Consider the following 22,395-nt stretch of genomic DNA (forward strand, 5'->3'; position numbering starts at 1 on the left):
TCTATTGAGAGGATCTTATGGTTCTTGTCTTGTCTTTTATTGATGTAGTATATTACATTAATTGATTTTTGGATGTTGATCTACCCTTGCAGCCCAGGAATAAATCCCACTTTGTCATGTTGAATAATCCCTTTAACATATAGTTGGATCATATTAGCTCACATCTTGGTGAGAATTTTTACATCATGTTCATAATGGATATTGGTCTATAATTCTCCTTTTTAGTGGAGAATTTGTCTGGTTTTGGGATCAAGGTAATGCTGGCATCAAAGAATGAGTTTGGAAGTTTTCCTTCCATCTATTTTTTGAAATAGTTTCAGAGGAGTTAGGTGTAGCAATTCTTCTTTAAATTCTCCTGGGAAGCTATCTGACTCTGGACTTTTGTTTAGAGATTTCTGATGAATACTTCAATTTTCTCACTAGTTATGGGTCTGTTAATATTTTCTATTCTTTTTTCAGTTTAGTGGTTTATGTTTCTTGGAATGCATCCATTTCTTCCAGACTGCCTAATTTGTTGACATATAATTTCTCATAATATTCTCTTCTAATTGCATTTCTTTGGTCTTGGTTGTGATCTGTCCTCTTTCATTTACGAATTTTGTATTGGGTCTTTTCTCTTCTTTTTTTGGTAAGTCTGGCTAACGGTTTATTGATCTTATTCTTTCAAAGAACCAGCTCTTAGTTTTGTCAATCTCTTCTACTGTTCTTTGATTTCTTTGTCATTGATTTCTGTTCTTTTTTTTTAAAGATTTTATTTATTTATTCATGATAGTCACAGAGAGAGAGAGAGAGAGAGGCAGAGACACAGGCAGAGGGAGAAGCAGGCTCCATGCAGGGAGCCCGACGTGGGATTTGATCCCGGGTCTCCAGGATCATGCCTTGGGCCAAAGGCAGGCGCCAAACCTCTGCGCCACCCAGGGATTCCCCCCATTGATTTCTGTTCTAATCTTTATTATTTCTCTTCTCTTTCTGGATTTAGGCTTTATTTTCTGTTCTTCTTTTTCCAGCTCCTTTAGGTGTAAGATTAGGTTGTATGTTTGAGAATTGTTTTTCTTTTTTTAAAGATTTTATTTATTTGAGAGAGGGAGAGAGAGAAAGAGAGAGAAAGACAATGAATGAGAGAGCCCAAGCAGAGGGAACACAAGCAGGGGGAGCAGCAGAGGCAGAGGGAGAAGCAGGATTCTGGGATCATGACTTGAGCCAAAGACAGACATTTAAGCACTCAGGCACCCCGAGACTTTTATTGTTAATTGAGGAAGGCTTGTATTGCTATACTATATCCTTCCCTCTTAGGACCACCTTTGTTGCATCCCAAAGGTTCTGAATTGTTGTTTTCCTTTTCATTTGTTTCCATGTATTTTTTAAAAGTTTTTTTTTTAATTTCCTGGTTGACCTATTCATTCTTTAGTAGGATATTTTTTAAACCCCATGTGTTTGTGTTCCTTCCAACTTATCTCTTGTGATTAAGTCAAAGTTTCAAAGCATTGTGGTCTGAAAATATACATAGTATAATCTCAATCTTTTGGTACTTGTTAAGACCTGATTTGTAAAAAAAAAAAAAAAAGAAAAAAAGAAAAAAAGAAAAAAGACCTGATTTGTGACACAGTATATGATCTATTCTGGAGAATGTTCCATGTGCACTCAAAAATAGTGAGTGTTCTGCTGCTTTAGGATGAAATGCTCTGAGTATATCTGTGAAGTTAATCTGGTCCTTGTTGGTCTTCTGCTTAGATGATCTGTCTATTGCTGTGAGTGGGGTGTTAACATTCTCTACTATTATTGTATTATTATCATTGTATTTCTTTAATTTTGTTATTAATTGGTTTATAGAATTGGCTGTTCCCAAGTTAGTGGCATAAATATTTATAATTGTTTAATCTTCTTGTTTGATAGACCTTTTTATTATGATATAGTGTCTTTTTTCATCTGTTACAGTCTTTGGTTTAAAATCTAGTTAGTCTGATATAAGAGTTGCCACTCCAGCTTTCTTGTGATGTCCATTAGCATGATAAATGGCTCTCTACCCCCTCACTTTCAAACTTTTTTTTTTTAATTTTATTTTATTTATGATAAGCACACAGTGAGAGAGAGAGAAAGGCAGAGACACAGACAGAGGGAGAAGCAGGCTCCATACACCGGGAGCCCGACGTGGGACTTGATCCCGGGTCTCCAGGATCGCGCCCTGGGCCAAAGGCAGGCACCAAACCGCTGCGCTACCCAGGGATCCCTGCCCCCTCACTTTCAATATAGAAGTGTCTTTGGGTCTAGATTAGACTCCTATAGATAGTAAATGGAGGACTCTTGTTTGTTTGTTTTTTATACAATCTGATATCCTGTGTCTTTTGATTGGAGAATTTAGTTCATTCAGAGTAATCATTGAAAGATATGAATTTAGTGCCATTTTATTACCTATAAAATCACTGTTCCTTTTTTTTGTTTAAGGTTTTATGTATTTATTCATGAGAGACACAGAGATAGAGGCAGAGACATAGGCAGAGGGAGAAACAGTCTCCTTCAGGGGGCCTGATGTGGGGCTCAATTCCTGGACCCCAGGATCACAACCTGAGTCAAAGGCAGATGCTCAACCACTGAGCCACCCAGGTGACCCTAAAGTCACTGTTTCTGCAGATTCCTTTCTAGTCTTTTTTACTTTTCAACTTTCTCTTAGCTCAAAGGATTCCCTTTAATACCTCTTGCAGGGCTGGATTAGTGTTCACAAATTTTTTTAGTTTCTGTTTGTCCCAGAAGCTCTTTATTTCTCCTTCTATTCTGCATAACAGCCTTGCTGGATAAAGTATTCCTGGCTGTATATTTTTCCCATTTAGCACCTTGAGTATATCATGCCAGTCCTTTCTGGTCAGCCAGGTCTCTGTGGACAGGTCTGGTGCCAGAAACATGTTTCTCTACCCTTGTAGGTTAAGGACCTCTTGTTCTGAGTTGCTTTCAGGATTTTCTCTTTATCTCTGAAATTTGCAAGCTTCACTATTGTATGTCAGGCTTGACCTATTTTTATTGATTTTGATGGGGGTTCTCTATGCCTCCTGGACTTGAATGCATGTGCTTCCCTGGATTAGAGAAGTTCTCAGCTCTAATTTGTTCAAATAAACCCTTTACCCTCCTGTGGCCCCTATTATTCAGATATTTTACTTTATGATATTGCGGATTTCTCCAGTTCTCCCTTTGTGAATAAGTAGTTTTCTTTTTCTCATCTTCGTTCTTTTCCATCATTTTATCTTTTATATCATGAACTCTCCCTTTTGCCTCGTTCATCCTAGTAGAGCATCCAGTTTTGACTGCAACTCAGTAATAGTATTTTTAATTTCAGCCTGATTAGATTTTAGTTCTTTTATTTCTATAGTAAGAGATTCTCTACTGTCTTCTATTCTTTTTTTTCAAGCCCAGCTAGTATCTTTATTATTGTTTTGAATTCTAGTTCTGACATCTTACTTATATCCGTATTGATTAAATCCCTGTCAGTGAGTACCACCTCCTGTTCTTTCTTTCGGGGTGAGTTTCTTCATTTTGTCATTATATCCAGAAGAGAGTAGATGAAAGAGAAAGAAAAGACAAAAATAGCAACAACACCACCAGAAAAATACAAACAAAACAAAGCAGAAGAAAACAGAAAAAAACAAATTAAGAAAAAAAAATCAGACAAGAAGTAAAACAGAAGAAAACAATAAACTAGATCCGGATATATTTTGGTCTTTGTTAAAAGAAACTAGATTGCAAAATAGGAAAGAAAGAGAAACCTATATATATATACAAAAATAAAATACAATGAAATGAAACAAAAAATAATGTATATATGCATTATATAATGTATACATTAAAAATAAAAATTTTAAGAGAACTAAAAAAAAATTGACAGAATTGACAATAGATGAGGGGTGCCTGAGTATCTCCATTGGTTAAGTGTCTGCTTTCAGCTCAGGTCATGATCCTAGGGTCCTGGGATGGAACCGCATGGTGGGCTTCCTGTTCAGTGGGAAGGTTTTATTCCTGGGTCTGCTTTTCCCTTTCCTCTCTGCTCTCTCTCTCTCTTTCGCTGTCCCTCTCTCTCAAATAAATAAATAAAATATTAAAAATAGAAAAGAACTGAAAAAAAAAAAAACTCTGAAAGACTAAGGAATAATAATTAAAAAAAGACCACAAATGGTATATGCTGTTTTCCCCAAGAGCTGAAGGTTTTTTAGTTCTCTATGATCTGTAAACTTGGTATTCACTGGTTGTTCGTGCGGGGCTTCTGGGCAAGGGGCCTGTTGCACTGATTCTTAGGTGTACTAGCCCCGGTAGAATGTGCCCCCCCTTGCCAGGGAGCTGAGCTCATTTATGTGGCTCCAAATTGCTCTATGTGGCACTATTTTGCTCCCTGAGGGCTTTCAGCACCGATGGTGGGGGATGAAAATGGCAGCACCCTGATCTCTAGCTTTGGAGCTGAAATTTCACTCCCCTTACTTGTCAGTGAGCCCTCATAGAAAAGCAGTCAATCAATTCTTGTCTCTCTGATTTCTGTCCTCTTTGTTTACCCAGCCTGTGACCAAGCATTTTTATCTCACTCAGGCATAGGAGTCCAGTTTCCAGTCTCCAAACGTTATGGACTGTTGTGGTGCCCACTTGTGCTATTCCTCCTAGGGGAAAGAGGGGAGTCTTGCCACGCTTCTGCCTTTTGCTGGATCCTGCTTGTAAAGCGGTCACTCGACCATGCAGCAGTTCATAGTTTATGGCAACATCAAGCAGAAAGCTAGCACCTAACTCGCTTTTTTCAGCTGGCTTCCCTGTCCCGATGTTTGGAAACTCTGACACACTTAGGCACCCGCCTAATCTTTTAGTGACCCTAGGGAACCTGAAATCATGCTGTTCTACTATTTTTTTAAGAAGTAAGCTCTTTTTTTAAATAGCTGTATCATCTTATAGATTATTAGTATGTCATTTTCACATATTTTAAATATCATATCTTTTTCCTTTAATGTACTTTATATAATCTGTTGATTTATGAGTGAATTATTTTATGTATCTAAAATACATTTTAAAAATTTTACAGTTTTCTCCAAATTTTCTTGGTTTCCCTAATTTCCTTTTTACTGTATGATGGTTTAAGTCTACAATCTTGGTTTTGAGTGTTTTGTTTTTGGTCTTTTGGTTTTGAGTCTGTCTTACAATGTCTTATGATACTTGGAAGTCCATTTATATTGAAAAATGAAACTAAGTAACTGATCTTATGTGCCTAACTACAAATTACCACCCCGGCTAGTCAGGTTTATCTAAATGGCCTTTAAGAATCTGTCTGTCTTTTCTCTGAGGTGGTTCATTTTCTCTAAACATGGGTTATCTATACTTTCTGAGTTTTCTGAATACATTGGGGGAAAAATGTGGGATCTACCTTCTTATAATTGTCCCTCTGCTATCAGGTGTCACCCTGATTTTGCCTGTATAGGAAATCCCTATATCTAGGGTTCCTTTGATCTAACCTTTCCTGGGCATAAACCATTTTTCTTCTACTCTACCATGTGAGACCAAAGTAGATGGGTGACTAAGAGGAGTGGAAGAGATGATTTATGTAAAACTGTTTTAACAAACTTTCAGCTAACCATCCTGTCTTAATATCCACCCTCACATGCTTGTCTGAAATGTTATCTGGTACCTGAAAATCCTGAGCCTTCTGGTTCTAGTCTTTACAATTAGCCTCCTAAATTTCCTTAGGATTCATGTTTTGTGAATAGCTGAATTATTGATTATTCATCCATCTGCTTTACAGCTTTAATAGTTTTGTTTCAAATTTTCATCTGCTTATTTCTCTGCTACTTTTTAGATACTATAGTTTTGCCTTTGAAAAAAATATTTTCTTTAAATTTAATGTGTTTCCAAGGGAAACCTCCTATTTCCTTTTAACTTACACTCTTTGGGAGTCGGGGTTCTAGAACTAATATTTAGTTGTAAAATGTCCATATGATATTTCATGATTTCCCAAATTTGTATAACACACATTGTCTTCCAACTATGAGCAACAAGTATGTACCTTATTTTTATCCACTTATTGTTATATTAGTTTCAGGTGTGCAGTATAATGAGTCAACAATTCTATATATTTCTCAGTTCTAAGAAGTGTACTTTTAATCTTCTTTATCTATTTAACCCATCCACCCACCCATCTCCCTCCTGGTAACTACCAGTTTTTTCTCTATATTTAATTGTTTGTCTCTATGTGGTTTTTTGTTTACTTGTTTTGTTTTAAATTCAACATATGAGTGAAATCATGATATATGCCATTCTCTGACTGACTTATTTCACTTAGCATTATACCCTTAAGATCCACCCATTTTGTTGCAAATAGCAATATTTCACTATTTTCATGGCTGAGTAATATTCCTCTGTGTGTGTGTATGTGTGTGTGTGTACACTAGAGCTTTCTTTTAAGCAACTGGGTTATGTGATTGTGTGAGCTGGCTTGACAATTCTGATAATTTAAAAGTAGGCCAGCTGTTGGGACTGGCTGGAATATGTAGGCTCAGTCTGAGATTATTGTCCATAGGGGAATTTCTTCTTCATTAGGGAAGCCTCAGATGTACTCTTACGGCCTTTCAGCTGATTGAATCAGGTCCACTCAAATCATCTACTATAATCTCTCTTACTTAGAATTAAATTATGAACTTGAATCACATCTACAAAATACTTTTCCAGCAACATTTGTATTCATGTTTGAATAACATTTTTTTGTTTGCTTTTTGATTGAAATGCATGAAGAACCCAAAGTCAACAGTTGATGTTCTTTGCTTCTAGTTCAGTGGAATTGTTGTGTCCTTATGGAAGCATTATTCTTGGATCCATGACCTCTAGATTAGCAAAGCCTAAATTCATGGTAATGGAAAGCAAACATTTTACTCGTGGATCACTAGGAGTAATAGTGAGTGAAGCCAATTCCATTTAATTCCTGGTTGTATATTGGACTGTGATTTAGAGTATATATAACATTCTACAGGACATTGCCTCATCAGGACCAGGTATTGTCTTCTAGTTGGCACTGTAACTGAGTCCTTTAATACCTTATATTCTTTTACCAAGCTAGCTGCATTAAGATAATGGGGAATATGACAGTACAAGTGAATTCTATCAGAATGGGCCCATTGCTAGACTTCGTTTACTGTGAAGTGAATTTCTTAATCAGAAGCTATGCTGTGTGTTAACCATGGTGGTGGATGAGACATTTTATTAGTCCACTGATGGTATTATTCTATATGGGGAAGACAAATCATATCCACAGTAATTAACTATCCCAGTAAAAATAAAGTGCTACTCCTTCCATGGTGTAAATAGTTCAGTGCATTTAACAAGCCAGCACTTAGCTGGCTAATCACCCTGGAGCATGGTGCTGCATTATAGACTCAATGCTGTTCTCTCCTACTGGCAAATTGAGCAGCTAGCAGTGGCTGTAGCTAGGTGGCCTTGATGAGTAAACACCCATGTTGCCGAGCACATGCATAACCTTCTACCATGATCACTTTGCTTATGGTTTCACTGGGCAAAGAAGGATAACTGGTATCCACAGAGTGGTTCCCTCTATTTTATTTAAATCCTTTTCTGATGAGGTTACTCTGGTGATCATTCACATGGGACAGAAATATCTTTATATTATTTTCCTATTCAGAGATATTTATCCACATCCTCTTTCTCAGATCTCTTTGTTACCAATTCCTGTGTTCATTTCAAGTCCCTGATCATCCAGTCAAACTTTTGGCTACAGCCAATGAATTTACATAGACTTTAATATCTGACTATTGCCCCTTTCAGACAAAATGAGCAATCAGGTGTACTGCTTGAAGTTCTGCCCACTGAAAGGACTTCCCTTCACATTCCTTCAAGGATGTCTAAGAAAGGGGCAATAGAGCCATTGTGCATGTCCAACTTTATGGGCTGGTTGTTCAGACAACAGCTGGTTCATGATAGGCAGCTCAGATCTCATGGCAACCTGGTAGCCCTCGGTTAAGCATTCAGCTTCTACTAATACTCAGTAGCAATCCAAAAGCTTTTTCTCAAAATGAGAATAATTATTTGCAGAGGATGGCAGATACTTATTTTAAAATCCTAAGAGCCTCCCAAAGGCTCCACACAGCATTTCTATCTGCTACTAATACTTCAAGCACATCATATCTACTGGATCATAAGGCCTAAGTGGCTCAGCAACTTGCATAGAAGCTTGGATCTATTGCCTAGCCTTTTCTTGTTCTGACTCCCACTCAAAACTAGCAGTTTTTCAAGTCATTCTGTAAGTGACTCTTGAAATACAAAGAGGTCCCCTAGGCATTATGCTTTTTTTTCCATTGGTAGGAGGAACTAGAGGCAGTAACTTATTCATCATCATGAAAGATATATCTTGACATGCCCCACAGATTTGCACCCCATGAAATTTTGCTGAGGTGAAAGGCTTTGCATTATTAGTGGAATTGTTTTCTACTTCTGACATACTAATATATATTTTTAAAGATTTTATTTATTTATTCATGAGAGATACACAGAGAGAGGCAGAGACACAGGCAGAGGGAGAAGCAGGCTCCATGCAGGGAGCCTGACGTGGGACTCGATCCTGGGTCTCCAGGATCACACCCCGGGCTGAAGGCGACGCTAAACCCGCTGAGCCACCGGGGCTGCCCCATCCGTTTCATCTTTAGGGACACCATTATTAACTAGCCAAGGTCTTAGGTCTCTCTGTGAGTCAGACTCTTCTGATTCCTGCTTTGGCTGTCAGTCAACTCTGCTTTTAAAGGCCATACAACAGATTGAATCAGGATCACCAGATTTTCTAGGATAAACTCTTACCTAATGCCAACCTGTTACAGACTTTAATCACAAAATACCTTTACAGCAACGCCTAGATTAGTGTTCAATTGAATATCTGGTACTATGTCTAGCCTATGTGGCATATCAAAATACTATCACAATTAGGAATCCACATTTTGACCTTCTGTACTAAATTGCATGTTTTGGGATTTCTTCATTTCCTCTTCCTTGGTTTATGTTCTTTGTTTTGATGGAGTATATTCTTTACTTTTTCCTGGAGAAAGAATGCATGGAAGATTAAAATTTTGAGAACTTAAATCATACAATTTTTATATTTGCTTGATAGATTTCCTTGGCAGGTAATCCATTGGAAGTATTTTAGAATTAGGATGCATTTGCTCCGTTTCTTAGATTCCATTTTTGAGAAATATGATGACATTCTGATTGTTGATCTTTTGTAAGTGTCAATTTTTCTTCATTCTCAGCATATTTTGAAAATAAATGCTGTAATTTGACATGTGCTTTTTTTTTCACTGTTCATTGTGCAGAGCACTTAGTGAGCTTTTTCTTTTTCTTTTTTTTTCTTTTAAAAAACACTGGGGTTTTTCAATTTTGATCTCTCATGCTTTTCTCTATCCTTTTTTCCTCTCACCATTAAAAACAGAATCTTTTGTCTGGCACTCCTATTATTGTACAGTACATCATCTTGAACTATTATTTTAATTTTCTTTCTATTACCATTTTCTGCTTTTTTGTTTATTTTTTGCTTCATTTTATCTTCTAGGAGTTTCTTTTGACATCATCTTCGAACCATTTTATAGAATATTAATGCCAATTGCTCATATTTTTAATATTCGGTAGCTCATTTTTGTTCTCTGAATGTCACTTTTTTATATCACCCTGTCCTTTTTTCAAGAGATCAGTAACTTCTTAGATGTCTTAAACATATAAAAAAAATTTTCTTTTTTTCTGAGTTTTCTTGATTTCCTGCAATTACCTGTTCTCTGCATAATAGGTTCTTCATTTTCAAGGTAAAATCTGTTCTGCAATATCTAGTGATCACTGAAGTACACTGGAAGAATTTAATACTAAATAGTTGATCATGTGTATATGGATAGTGATTGTCACCCAGGTCACTTGGCTTTCTCTGTGTAACCTTCAATATCAGAATCTGTAGGTCTTTCTTCTAGGATAGTTCATTTTCTCCTTTGCAGGGTCGTGTACTCTCATGTATGGGTAATAAAACTGTTAAAATTCTTTGAGTATTTTGGGGAAAGAATATAAGTTGCGGACTATTATTTTGCTCTCTATTATCAGGAAGCTTCTCTGTTTTTTCTGTACATGGAGGCCTTGTATCTAGGATTCCTCTGATTCCAAACTGTCCTGAGGATAAAGTCCTTTTCTTCTACTCTCGTATGTTGTGTGTACAGTGGGGAAGCCTGATGGAGGGGAATGGAGGAGATGATGTATATGGACTTATTTAAACAATGTTTTTAGAAATTATCTTTTCCTCAGCCACGTCTTTACATCTCTGATTGAAATGTTACCTGGTACCACATAATCCTGGGTCAATCTGGCTTCTGCAGTTTAGGAATAGATCTCTTGAATTTACTAATGGTTGATGTTTTGTATATCATATAGAAGCTTTTGTATATCGTATATATAAGTAATAACTAACTTAGCTTTTAGTGTGATTAACTGTGTTTGTACTTTTTAAGCTTTAACATTTTTGTTTTAAATTTTCATCTACTTATGGTTTCTATCACCTTTTTTAGACTTTTAGGTTTTACCTTTTTAATTATTTTTAAAAGATTTTATTTATTTGAGAGAGAGAGAGAGAGAAAATGAGCGGGGGGAGGGGCAGAGGGAGAAGAAGAAGCAGACTCTGCTGAGCAGGGAGTCTGAGGCAGGGCTCAATCCCAGGCCCTTGGGATCATGACCTGAGCTGAAGGCAGATGCTTAACCAACTGAGCCACCTGGATGTGCCTAGGTTTTGCCTTTTAAAAATAGTTTTTCTTTCAATGTGGTGTGATTTCAAGATTCTTGAAGGAAAATTAAGTTTAAAAAATTTTTATATTTAACTTCAATTTCGCAATTATATTTTTTAATGAAGGGGTTTATAAGACTGTTATTCATGATACCTAGAGAAAAAAATATATTTTACTAAGAAACCAAGGATACTAGAGATAGAGGACAGAAAAGGGGCTTACTGGTTTGTTCTGAGCTATTCTCAGAAAAACAAACACAAACAAATATTTGGCTAAATTAGAGATGAGATTGCCATTTTCTTTATTTCTCTAAAGTAAGAATTTAAAGAGGTAGAAATGATGACAGCTAAGTGTAAGTTATATTTAAGTTTATTTTAAAAAACTGAAAAATATATATGAAATGTATATTTCAAATATATATTTCAAATATATATGAAAAATATATTAAGCTTAAAATAAACTTAAATATAACTTATTTATGAGAGAGAGAGAGAGGACAAGTGGGGGAGGGAGGTGCAGAGGGAGAGGGAGAAATAGACTCTTCACTGAGCAGGGAGCCTGATGTGGCACTAAATCCTGGAACTCTGGGATCATTACCTAAGGTGAAGACAGATGCTTAACAACTAAGCTACTCAGAGGCCCTGTAAATGCAGTTTTAATAAGCATGACAAGGAAAGCATAAATAAGGAGTAGCATGTTCAAGTGTTCTTATACTTCTTAAATTGTCTTATTAATTTGTAATGTTAGATGTAGTAATTTCAGAGAACCTGGGTGGCTCAGTCAGGAAAGCATTGACTCTTGGTTTCTGCTCAAGTCATAATCTTGCAGTCATGGGATTCAGTGCTGCCTTGGCCTCTGTGCTTAACATGGAGTCTGCTTCAGATTCTCTCTCTGTCTGCCTCCTGCTCACTCTTTCTTTCTCTCTCAAATAAATAAATAAAATATTTTAAAAATATATTAATTTATATTAAAGTTTTATAAGATAAGGATGAATATTGTCATCTCTGTGATAATCCCTAAAAAATTAGTAAAATAATGTGTGGTTAACATGCTATGAGATGAGGAAAATAGAATTATGAAAAAAATTATTTCAAAAGAATGCAAAAAAGAAAAAAGATGTAAAGATGGGGGTCATCATCATTAGCAAACTGATTAGTAATATGATTTTTAAAAATACGAATACATGAGCAATTACACTAGATGCCTAAATATTTAGACTATTTATTACACTAGATAGTTTAAATATTTCTGTTATGTGAAAGTATTTCAGACTAGATTAAGAAATAAAATTCAAATATATACATATTTTTCATTCTTTTTTCTTTTTAATGCTCTGATGAGATGAATTCAACTGCCTTGTCTTTGAGTTGACTGATCCTTTCTTCTGCTTCACCTAATCTGCTTTTGAACCTCTGTAGTATATTTTTTTTAACTCAGTTATGGCATTCTTCAGTTTTGACACTGCTGTTTGTAACTTCCATATATTTTTATTTCTCTGAAGTTTTCATGTATTCATTCATTCTCCCAAATTTGATGAGTATCTGTATGACCATTGCTTTGAACTCTTTATTGGATAAATTACTTATCTCTGTTTCATTAAGTTTTTTTTTTTCCGGAGGTTTTATCATTTTCTTTCATATGGAACATAGTCCTCTTTTTCTTCATTTTGCTTTAATTTTCTGTGTTGGTTTCTATGCATTAACCGCTTCTCACAATCTTGAAGGTTTGTCCTTTTGTGTAGGAGATTAACCTTATCACTCAACCTTGCTTTTGGTTGTCTCTCAAACTTTTATGATTGAGTAAGCAGTCTATTTGACTTTAATAGCTCCCAGTAGTTGAGAGCATGCCAAGACCAGTTAGTGTCCCAAAGAGGAGGATGTCAGCAGTCAGCCCACCTAAATTCAGGCTGATTGGAAGCCAGATTCTCATGCAGCAACTCTGAATTTATATATATATATATATATATATATATATATATATATATATATATATATTAGGACTACAAGTATAAGCTCTCCTGGCCTCAGGGCCAGGTGGTCTGGAGGTATCTCCTGGGCAGCAGTTGTAAAAATCAGTAATCTAGAGGAGTGTATAAGCTCCCTTGTGGAGATAATGGTGAGGTGTAGTGAGGCAGAAGGAAATTATAGAGATGGTATTCTTTGCCTATGTTTCTGAGAGTGCCTCTGTAGCCTCTAGATGTGTGCCAAAGCTGATATCCTCTCTTAAGTCTGAAGTTCCAGGACTTGGAAATAGTCCTTTTTCACAGAAAGGCTGGGGGTGTGTTTCAATATGGTCCGTACAGTACACTGGAAATTATAGCCTACCAGGAGCTGTCTCTGAATCTTATAGTCCCATGGGACCCAGGACAACAAGCTCCTTTGCCCATCAAAGCCAGGTGATCAACAGGTATCCCCTGGTCAGCAGCTGCAAAAACTAGTACACCAGATATAAAAATAGGAACACTAGACTTATATAAGAGCTCCCCACCAAAAGATGCTGTTACTCTGAAGGTAGTGTATGTCCTCTGAAATTTCAGGAAAAGTTTACAGTCTGTTTAACTAGAAGTCTACCACTCTTGCTGTGGCTATTATGATAAACTAATGATTTCTTTCACAGAATGATTGAGCTCCTGAGTGTTGTCTGTTGCTATGCTGGAAGTACTAGCTGTTTAAGAGCTCTTTCTCCATTCAATGTGGAACCTGTGCACATAAGCCCTGCTGGCCCCCAAGCCAAGTGATGTAGAGGTGTTCCCTGGCAGCCACAAAAATCTGGATGCCAGAGAAGGATATAGGCTCTTTTCTGTAAAATACCAGCGAACTGGAGCAAGGCAGAGGGAAAGCACAAAGATTATATTCACTGGCCTCCATTCCCTGAGAGCACTTCAGTAGGCCCCTAAAAGTGTGTCAAACCAGAACTCAGGCCAAAGTTCCTGGACAAGCAAATAGGTCTCTTTCTGAGGAAGACTGGAGGTATTATTTCATTCTGCTGTCTGTGCAGTGACTTGAGAGAGGTAGTCTGCCTAGAGCTGATTCTCCAATTTGGGCTCATGGAACCCAGGAAAGCAAGCCTCCATGGTCTTCAGGGCCAGGCAAGCATGGGGCATCCTCTGGATGCCAGCAGCAAAACCTGTCAGTAGATACAGAAAAAACAACTGAGGTACTAGTGGTGCCCATTGGTTGGAGTAAGGCCAAAGGAGGGTCAAAAAAGAAAAAAAAAAAGAAAAGGAAAAAAAGAGGGAGAAAAAGATGGTAACCATTGACTCTAGTAAGATGGAAGGAGAATAGGAAAATAGTGGTAACTAGTCTCCATCTCCAGAGAGTATCCAGCAGTCCCATGCACCTCAGATCAACACTGTAAAACTAGAAAATGAGTCTCTTTCACATAATGTCTGGGCACATTTCAAAGGGCTGCTTCTGTCTTTCCTGGTGTAGGAGCAATGAGTCTGGGTGCCCTTTTAAGGCCATTCCTCAGTTGGCCACATCTGGTTTTTGTGGGCATGAGCCCCATTGGTCTTGAAAGCCAGGTATTTTGGGGGCTCATCTCTCAAGTGGTGATCTTAAAAGTTGGGTTGGTAGGGCTGATGTGGGTTATGAATCCTTTGCCTCCTGGAGAAGCTCCAGGTTGTGGGTTCTTTCCCAATTATGGATTACTCCTCAATGCGTGGGAAATATGGCAGTGTTGTGTCTTAACCTTTCCTACTCACTTTGATGTGGTTTCCCTCTGGTTTACCCCATGTGAGGGGGTTACTTCACCAGTTCTTTTTTTCCCCTCAGAGGAAATCATTCCATACCCCCCCCACACACAGAGCCATAGATTTAGTGTGTCTGTCAGAGAAGGTGAGTTCATGATCTTCCTATATTGCTATCTTGAATGGGAACTAGTCAGATAAAGATTTTTAACTGGACATTCCACCCTGTATTTCTGCCTTCAATTTATGAGCCTTTCCTGAATTTCAAATTGACATTCTTTTCTCTACTGTTTGTACTTGTTTCTTCTATCTTCTCTGTCAGTAATCTGCTTTCAAAAATTTTCAACACTTACAAATTGCTCTCATATCTTTTCCTCATGTTCCTTGTCCTTTGTGTATATGCTTTTTCCATTTCTTTATTTCATTCCAATGGAATTTTAGGCAGGGAGTTGAGGTAAATGCCTTGTTAAACTAACACACATTCCCACTCCCCCAACCCTGAACTCATTTTGAAGCTCATATTTAAATATGATAGAATGAAACTGGTAATATCACCAGGAGTCAGAGATCTTCCAGACAATTAATACTGAATCACAAATAGAAAATAAACAGAGAAAAAAGAAACTTACTGCAGGGCTCTGTTGTCTTTTCTGAAATATAAACAAAAATAAATATATAAGTATCATTTGCCTATGGGAAGGAAAGTCCAGATTTCTTTAATACTATTTTTGTGTATAACTTATAGTATTGAAAATAATAGTAAGTAAAGAGATCAAAACCTTTTCAAAGAAGTAATAAACTAAAGCCCAGCAAGTTAAGGGAGTTCCTGGGAGTTCAAGGATTTGCTGAGGGTTCTGTCTTCCACAGAATACAAATATAAATATGTGAGTGTGGTTTTCTTTATGGAAGAGGCCCAATCTGTCATTTTCCTCTGATAATCCTTTTGAGGAGATTCTTTTTAAAGCTAGACTATTTTAGAGCCATCATCTTTATCTGCTCTTCTTGGTCTTTATAGTAAAAATGTCATAGGTTTGGGAAATGTGTGCATCCATTTTGTCCTCCTATCATCTTTTTTTATTTCAGGAGCTATCGAGATTTCTATAAATTTGCTGAGAAATGGGGAAGTAACTTCTATTTTTTGTTCAGGAAGTTTTGCTACAAATGATCAAATCTTTATTTTTAATTAAGGAAAAGGATTCTATTTTTATTTTTTAGTGAGGAACATGAGAAAATGAACCTATAGTATTGGAATAGAAAAAGTCAGTTTCAATGGAATCAATCATCTTGTGTATCTTTTGTTGTAATTTAAGAATAGTGCCAATCTGGTTCTTTTCAGATTTCCTGAGTTTAGTAGATTGAGGGCAACAACATTCGTGGCTATTTTTCTGTGCCTTTGGTTGAAACTTCATTATAAGTTTAAGGCATTAGAATTTGTGAATCTTGCTTTATTCACATTTTCATCATATTGGACAAAAAGGGAAAGGGAATGAAATATAGGAACATGGAGCTTTTTGTAACATCCATAGTTATTAATACTGCCTTCTGTACCTATCATGGACAAAGAAAAGTAGACATTTTTTCCTCCTTAAAATGCTTATAAAAATAAATGATCATGATTTGCCTTAGATATAAAGTAATGTGGGGTTTATTTTGCCTATGATTCTTTTCAAGCCCACAATTCTCTTTATTTTTTTAAAAGATTTATTTATTTGAGAGGAGAGAGCAAGAGAGAGCATGAACAGGGAGGAAGGGCAGAGGGCAAGGAGAGCAAACTCCCTGCTTAGCAGGGAAACCTGATGTGCAGCTTGATCCCAAGACCCTGAGATTATGACCTGAGCCAAAGGCAGACACTTAAGGCAGAGGTTTAACCGACTGAGCCACCCAGGTGCCCCCACAATTTTCTTCAAAAAGAAATTGGGATTTGAATGCAACCTTGGAGACACTACATATATTAAATTTCCATATATATATATATAATTTTTATTGGAGTTCGATTTGCCAACATGTAGTATAACACCCAGTGCTCATCTCGTCAAGTGCCCCCCTCAGTGCCCGTCACCCAGTCACCCCATCCCCCCGTCCACTTCCCTTTCCACTATCCCTTGTTCGTTTCCCAGAGTTAGGAATGTCTCATGTTTTACCTCTTCCCGTGTTCTATCTTATTTCTTCTCTCATACTCTCACTCCATTCACACCACCCCATCCTAAGTCTGCTAAACTATTTGTTGAAAAGGCAGTATTAGTAATACTAAGAGGTTTTATTTCCACAACTTAAGAAACATGTAAAATTATATACACATATACATGTATGCATGTAGGATGCATATGTATGTGTAAATATGTTTGGTACTTCTCCATCCAGAAAGGATTTATGGCAGCTTCTCTTGCTGTTTATTCTTTTTGTTGTAATATTGAACAGGAAAATTTACATAGATTTTATTGGGTATGGAGCAGTTCCAATTCTTTCATGTCTGGCATTTGATGTGGGGTTGCCAGTGACATCAACTCATCCTAATAATATTGAGTAAAGCAGAGTGAGAGAACCAGAAACTATAGTTAATATTTATGAATCTTAATTTGGTTAGAAAAACATTGATTTGCTGTTCTCCTTTCCAGATTTGAACACATTTCAAATTGCTACCATTGGGCTATTAGCATTATTTCTTACATCATTATCGTACTGATATATAATTTGTATTATTAATTTGTAAAGAGTTGATTTCTTTGAATAAGGCAATGGTTGAATGATCTATGTGCTTTGCAAGGAAAAGGGACTTTCTATTTTTTAAAAATATATGTGATGGAATAGAACTTTCTTAATAATCAAGTGTAGTCTAATTGTTCTCCACAGGTTATTTACTTTCATGAAGAGATATAACGAAGTTATTAGTTGGTTACATGGAGTTTATGGTTACATGTATGGTTTTCTTCAAATGACTTCTGAGTTCCTTAGAGACAGACTGATGTTAACAACTTAGCATAATAGATATAAATTAATATTTGCTGAATTATACTGGAAAATTATACTTTAAATAACCCTTATTTCCAAAAAAGAACCCATTCCTTGTAGAAAATACAAAACTAGAGAACTTCTCAGTCCATCAGAATTATCAAAGAAATCCAGATTCACTATAACTTTTGCAGAAACTAAAAAGTACTAGTTTATCAAGGGACTATCAGTTTTCTGGGTGTCTGATTACTGAGTCATCGCTATGAAGTTGTAGAAGAAAGGGCTATCATAGCCCAGTGGAGAGTCAGATCAAGAAATTCTAGTGTTTGCATTATAAATTTTGCTTAGTCTCTTTAGTAATACTGAGGGATAATCTCATTACCCAGGTTAATTGTCCTCTGGTGAAGCCAATGGCTCAATTGTTCATTCTCTTTTTAAAAAAAATATTTTATTTATTTATTCATGAGAAACACACACACAGAGAGAGAGAAAGAGAGAAAGAGAGAGAGAGAGAGAGAGAGAGAGAGAGGCAGAGACACAGGCAGAGGGAGAAGCAGGCTCCATGCAGGGAGCCTGATGTGGGACTTGATGCCAGGTCTCCAGGATCAGGCCCTGGACTGAAGATGGTGCTAAACTGCTGAGCCACACGGGCTGCCCCAATTGTTCATTTTCCATTGTATTTTGTTTTGTTATTATTATTATTTAGTCACCCAAGTCAGGTGTGCCTGACAATGTGGAAGATCATCATGGAAAGGGGAAGGGTAGACACATTTACTTGCATGGGCTTTTTCCTTCTTCTTCCTCTGTTATCACTCTGGCTAATAAATTGGCTCTAGACTGCCACAATCCGACACAGTATGGTAGCAGTTTTATGCTTTTCTTGCTTACAAAATGGATCAAAGCATTCCCCTCTTTGTTCCATGCACAGATAATGATATCTTCCATTTACAAAGAGAGTTTTGTTTTTTTTAATCTTAGTTCCTGAGAACGGTAATAAAAATATAAACAGAGTTTCAGAGCTTAGGTATCAATCATCTATTTTCTAATATAGCATACTTTAGATTTTACAGACTAGGAAATTAAGACCTAGAGAGGTTAACTGATATTCCCAAATAATTAACCTAAAAAGGATTCAGAGTCAGACGAGAAATGTCTGCTGATTTTAAATTCAGTTCTTGTGGAATCAGAAAAAACTCTATTTGAATAGCCAGGGGAATATTAAAAAAGAAAACCATAGCTGGGGGCATCACAATGCCAGATTTCAGGTTGTACTACAAAGCTGTGGTCATCAAGACAGTGTGGTACTGGCACAAAAACAGACACATAGATCAATGGAACAGAATAGAGAATCCAGAAGTGGACCCTCAACTCTATGGTCAGGTAATATTTGACAAAGCAGGAAAGACTATCCACTGGAAAAAAGTCTCTTCAATAAATGGTACTGGGAAAACTGGACAGCCACATGCAGAAGAATGAAACTAGACCATTCTCTTATACCATACAAAAAGATAAACTCAAAATGGATGAAAGCTCTAAATGTGAGACAAGAATCCACCAAAATCCTAGAAGAGAACGCAGGCAACATCCATTTTGAACTTGGCCACAGCAACTTCTTGCAAGATACATCCATAAAGGCAAGGGAAACAAAAGAAAAAATGAATTATTGGAACTTCATCAAGATCAAAATCTTCTGGGTGACGGGCACAGAGGTGGGACCTTGACGGGATGAGCACTGGGTGTTATTCTGTATGTTGGCAAATTGAACACCAATAAAAAATAAATTTATAAAAGAAAAAGAATACAGTATACAATACAAATAAAAAAAAAGAAGGTGTGGTCTATGTATACAATGGAATATTACTCAGCCATTAGAAAGGACAAATACCCACCATTTGCTTCTACGTGGATGAAACTAGAGGGTATTATGCTGAGTGAAATAAGTTAATCGGAGAAGGACAAACATTATATGGTCTCATTCATTTGGGGAATACAAAAGTTAGTGAAAGGGAATAAAGGGGAAAGGAGAGAAAATGAGTGAAAATATCAGTGAGGGCGACAAAACATGAGAGACACCTAACTCTGGGAAATGAACAAGGGGTAGTGGAAAGGGGAAAGTGGGAGGGAGGTTGGGATGACTTGGTGATCAGCACTGAGGGGGGCACTTGATGGGATGAGCACTGGGTGTTATGCTATGTGTTGGAAAATTGAACTCCCATAAAAAAATAAATAAATTCAGTTCTTTCCACATCATAATGTTATGTCCCCTGCTTATGGATATTTTGAGTGGGTCTTCAGATGGTCACAGAGTATCTTCTCTGGTGTAACTATTACTTAAAGCATGATTTTACCCAAAAGAAAGTATTTCCTCTTACTTCTTAGGTCTGTTTATCTGAGGGGAAGACTTAAGAACAGGAACTCTGGAAATTCAAGATTTCAAGGAATTGAATTCAATGAATTCAAGACAGTCAATTATTTGTTTAGCTGAAAAAAGAAATGTAGAATGTATAGGTTGTTCACTTTAATTGCTTGATAATCTTAGTATGGGTCATTGTTCCCTAAGCATGATACCTATTTCATTCTAAAGGACTTGATGTGCCAAATTATAATCAGTGGGCTCTTTTCTGTTGCTCTTCAGCAATATTTAGTATTTATCTTATTTAATATGTAGAATGATGACATGTAATGATGTGAGTACATTGTGACTCCCTATTCTTCCCACATTACTCTCTAAAACAATTTGATAGCCATAGGAAGGCCAGCTGTTAGAAAATGGGGGAATTTTGAAACTCCTGGTTCTATAGAGATCTTCACGGAGCAAGAGTAGGAAAAACTTTTCCTTGAAGCTATAGTAGAGATGAGGTGTTAGTACTAATTTAAGAGCTTTTCTTGTGGCCTGGGGAAAATATCAAGATTTCCTGGTTCATTAGCAGAGTGTAGCATATGAAAAACTGTGAAGCACACTGGGAAAAGCTGTCCTTTTCCACTCATTTGTGTTCCTGGGAGAGTATTCTTGATCCTACCCATAGTGCTGAGCCAGATTTCTCCCAGTTCTTATTTTTAAGGAAGAGCTAGCTAAGGGAGGACATGGAAATAAGAAAACTTCCTTTCTGTATCTCAATATAAGAACAAGAATTTACCATTTTGTACACAGAAAATCAATAATAAAAGCCCATCCTACCATGACTTCTATGGCATAGTGATTGCCAATGGGTGAGAAATCCTAAGAGTTGGTTAGTTAATCTGATGGCTAAGAGCAAATTTTCCTGAAGAAGTAAAGAAATATATGTCACTCAAAAGCTGGAGGGAGGAAAACCAAGTTGGATGTCTAAAACATGTCTTCTAGGGAAGTAGAACTAATAAAAGCTCAAAGAAGAGTACTAAGATAAAAATTGTTAAAGGTAGTAAAAATCAGCCTAACAAAAAAGATATTTGAATTTATCTTGGGTTTGGTGATAAGTTTTTGGATATAACACTTCACATCTATGAAAGAAATAATTGATAATCTGTATTTTATTAAAATTAATTTTTTTTTGTTTTGTGAAAGACATTGATAGGCCACAGATTGGGACAAAGTCTTTGCAAAAGACCTATCTGATACAAGCCAAAATATACAAAGGACTCTTGAACCTTCATAATAAGAAAAAGGAACACCTTGGTTGAAAATGTACAAAAAATCTGAATAGATACTTCACCAAAGAAGATACACAGATGACAAATATATGAATAGGTGCTCCACATCCTGCCTCATCAGGAAAATGTAAATAAAAAAAAAACAAAAAACGAGAAACCACTGCCTACCTGTTAGAATGGGCAAAACCTCTGACATCATCAAATGGTAGCAAGGAGGTGGAACAACAGAAACTCTAATTCATTGTTGGTGGGAATGTAGATGGTATATTTCCTTTGGTATAGCTTGATGATTTCATGGAAATTTTACTATGTGATCAGGCAGTCCTGTACCTTGGTATTCCCCAAGGAGTTGGAAACATATCCACACAGAAATCTGCACATGAATATGTATAGCAGCTCTATCCATCATTGAAAAAACTTGGAAGCAAGTAAGGTATCCTTCAGTAGGTGAATGGGTAAATGAACTGTGGTACACACATACAATGGAATATTATTCAGTGCTAAAATGATGTGAGCTATGACCTCAATTCCCTTATGAATAAAAAGACAAACTGAGCTCAAAGTTAGCAGAAGGAAGGAAACAATAAGGATTAAATCAGAAATAAATGAAATGAAGAACAGGAAAACAATAGAAAGTATTAACAAACTAAGAGTTGGTTCTTTGAAAAGATAAAATTGACAAACTTTAAGCTAGGCTAACCTAGGAAAAAAAAAAAGGAGGACCTAAATCAAGATTATAGGGATCCCTGGGTGGCGCAGCGGTTTGGCGCCTGCCTTTGGCCCAGGGCGCGATCCTGGAAACCCGGGATCGAGTCCCACATAGGGCTCCCGGTGCATGGAGCCTGCTTCTCCCTCCGCCTATGTCTCTGCCTCTCTCTCACTCTCTCTGTGTGACTATCATAAATAAATAAAAAATTAAAAAAATAAATCAAGATTATAAATGAAAGAGAAGACATTATATCTAGTACTACAGAAATATAAAGGATTATAGAAGCTATTATGAACAACTATATGCCAACAAACTGGACAGCCTAGAAGAAATGGGAAAATACTTAGAAACATGTAACCTACCAAGATTAAAACAAGGAGAAATAGAAAATCTGAACAGACTTATTACTAGTAAGGTGATTGAATCAAATAAAAAAAAAATCTCCCGACAAAGAAAATCCCAGAACCAGATGACTTCATTGTTGAATTTTACCAAAAATTTAAAGAAAAATTAATGCCAATACTTCTCAAACTCTTCCAAAAATAAAGGAGGAAGGAACACTATCAAAATCATTTTATGAGGCCAGCGTTATTCTGATTACAAAGCCAGAAAATGACACTATGAGATAAGAAACTACAGGTCCATGTCTCTGATGA

The 22,395-nt window shown here is 36.6% G+C and overlaps 1 protein-coding gene across 24 annotated transcripts in view; it reads right to left on the minus strand.

Annotated features, from left to right (window-relative positions):
* The window catches only part of TSBP1 (testis expressed basic protein 1), a 199,985-nt gene that overhangs the window by 76,407 nt on the left and 101,183 nt on the right, over positions 1-22,395 (minus strand). For all 24 annotated transcript variants that reach the window (XM_038553671.1, XM_038553668.1, XM_038553664.1 and 21 more), the window contains one exon: positions 15,081-15,101. In XM_038553671.1, the coding sequence (XP_038409599.1) occupies positions 15,081-15,101 (21 nt within the window). The remainder of the gene's footprint in view (positions 1-15,080; positions 15,102-22,395) is intronic.

Source organism: Canis lupus, chromosome 12, assembly GCF_011100685.1.
Source record: "Canis lupus familiaris isolate Mischka breed German Shepherd chromosome 12, alternate assembly UU_Cfam_GSD_1.0, whole genome shotgun sequence".
Classification (NCBI taxonomy): Eukaryota; Metazoa; Chordata; class Mammalia; order Carnivora; family Canidae; genus Canis; species Canis lupus.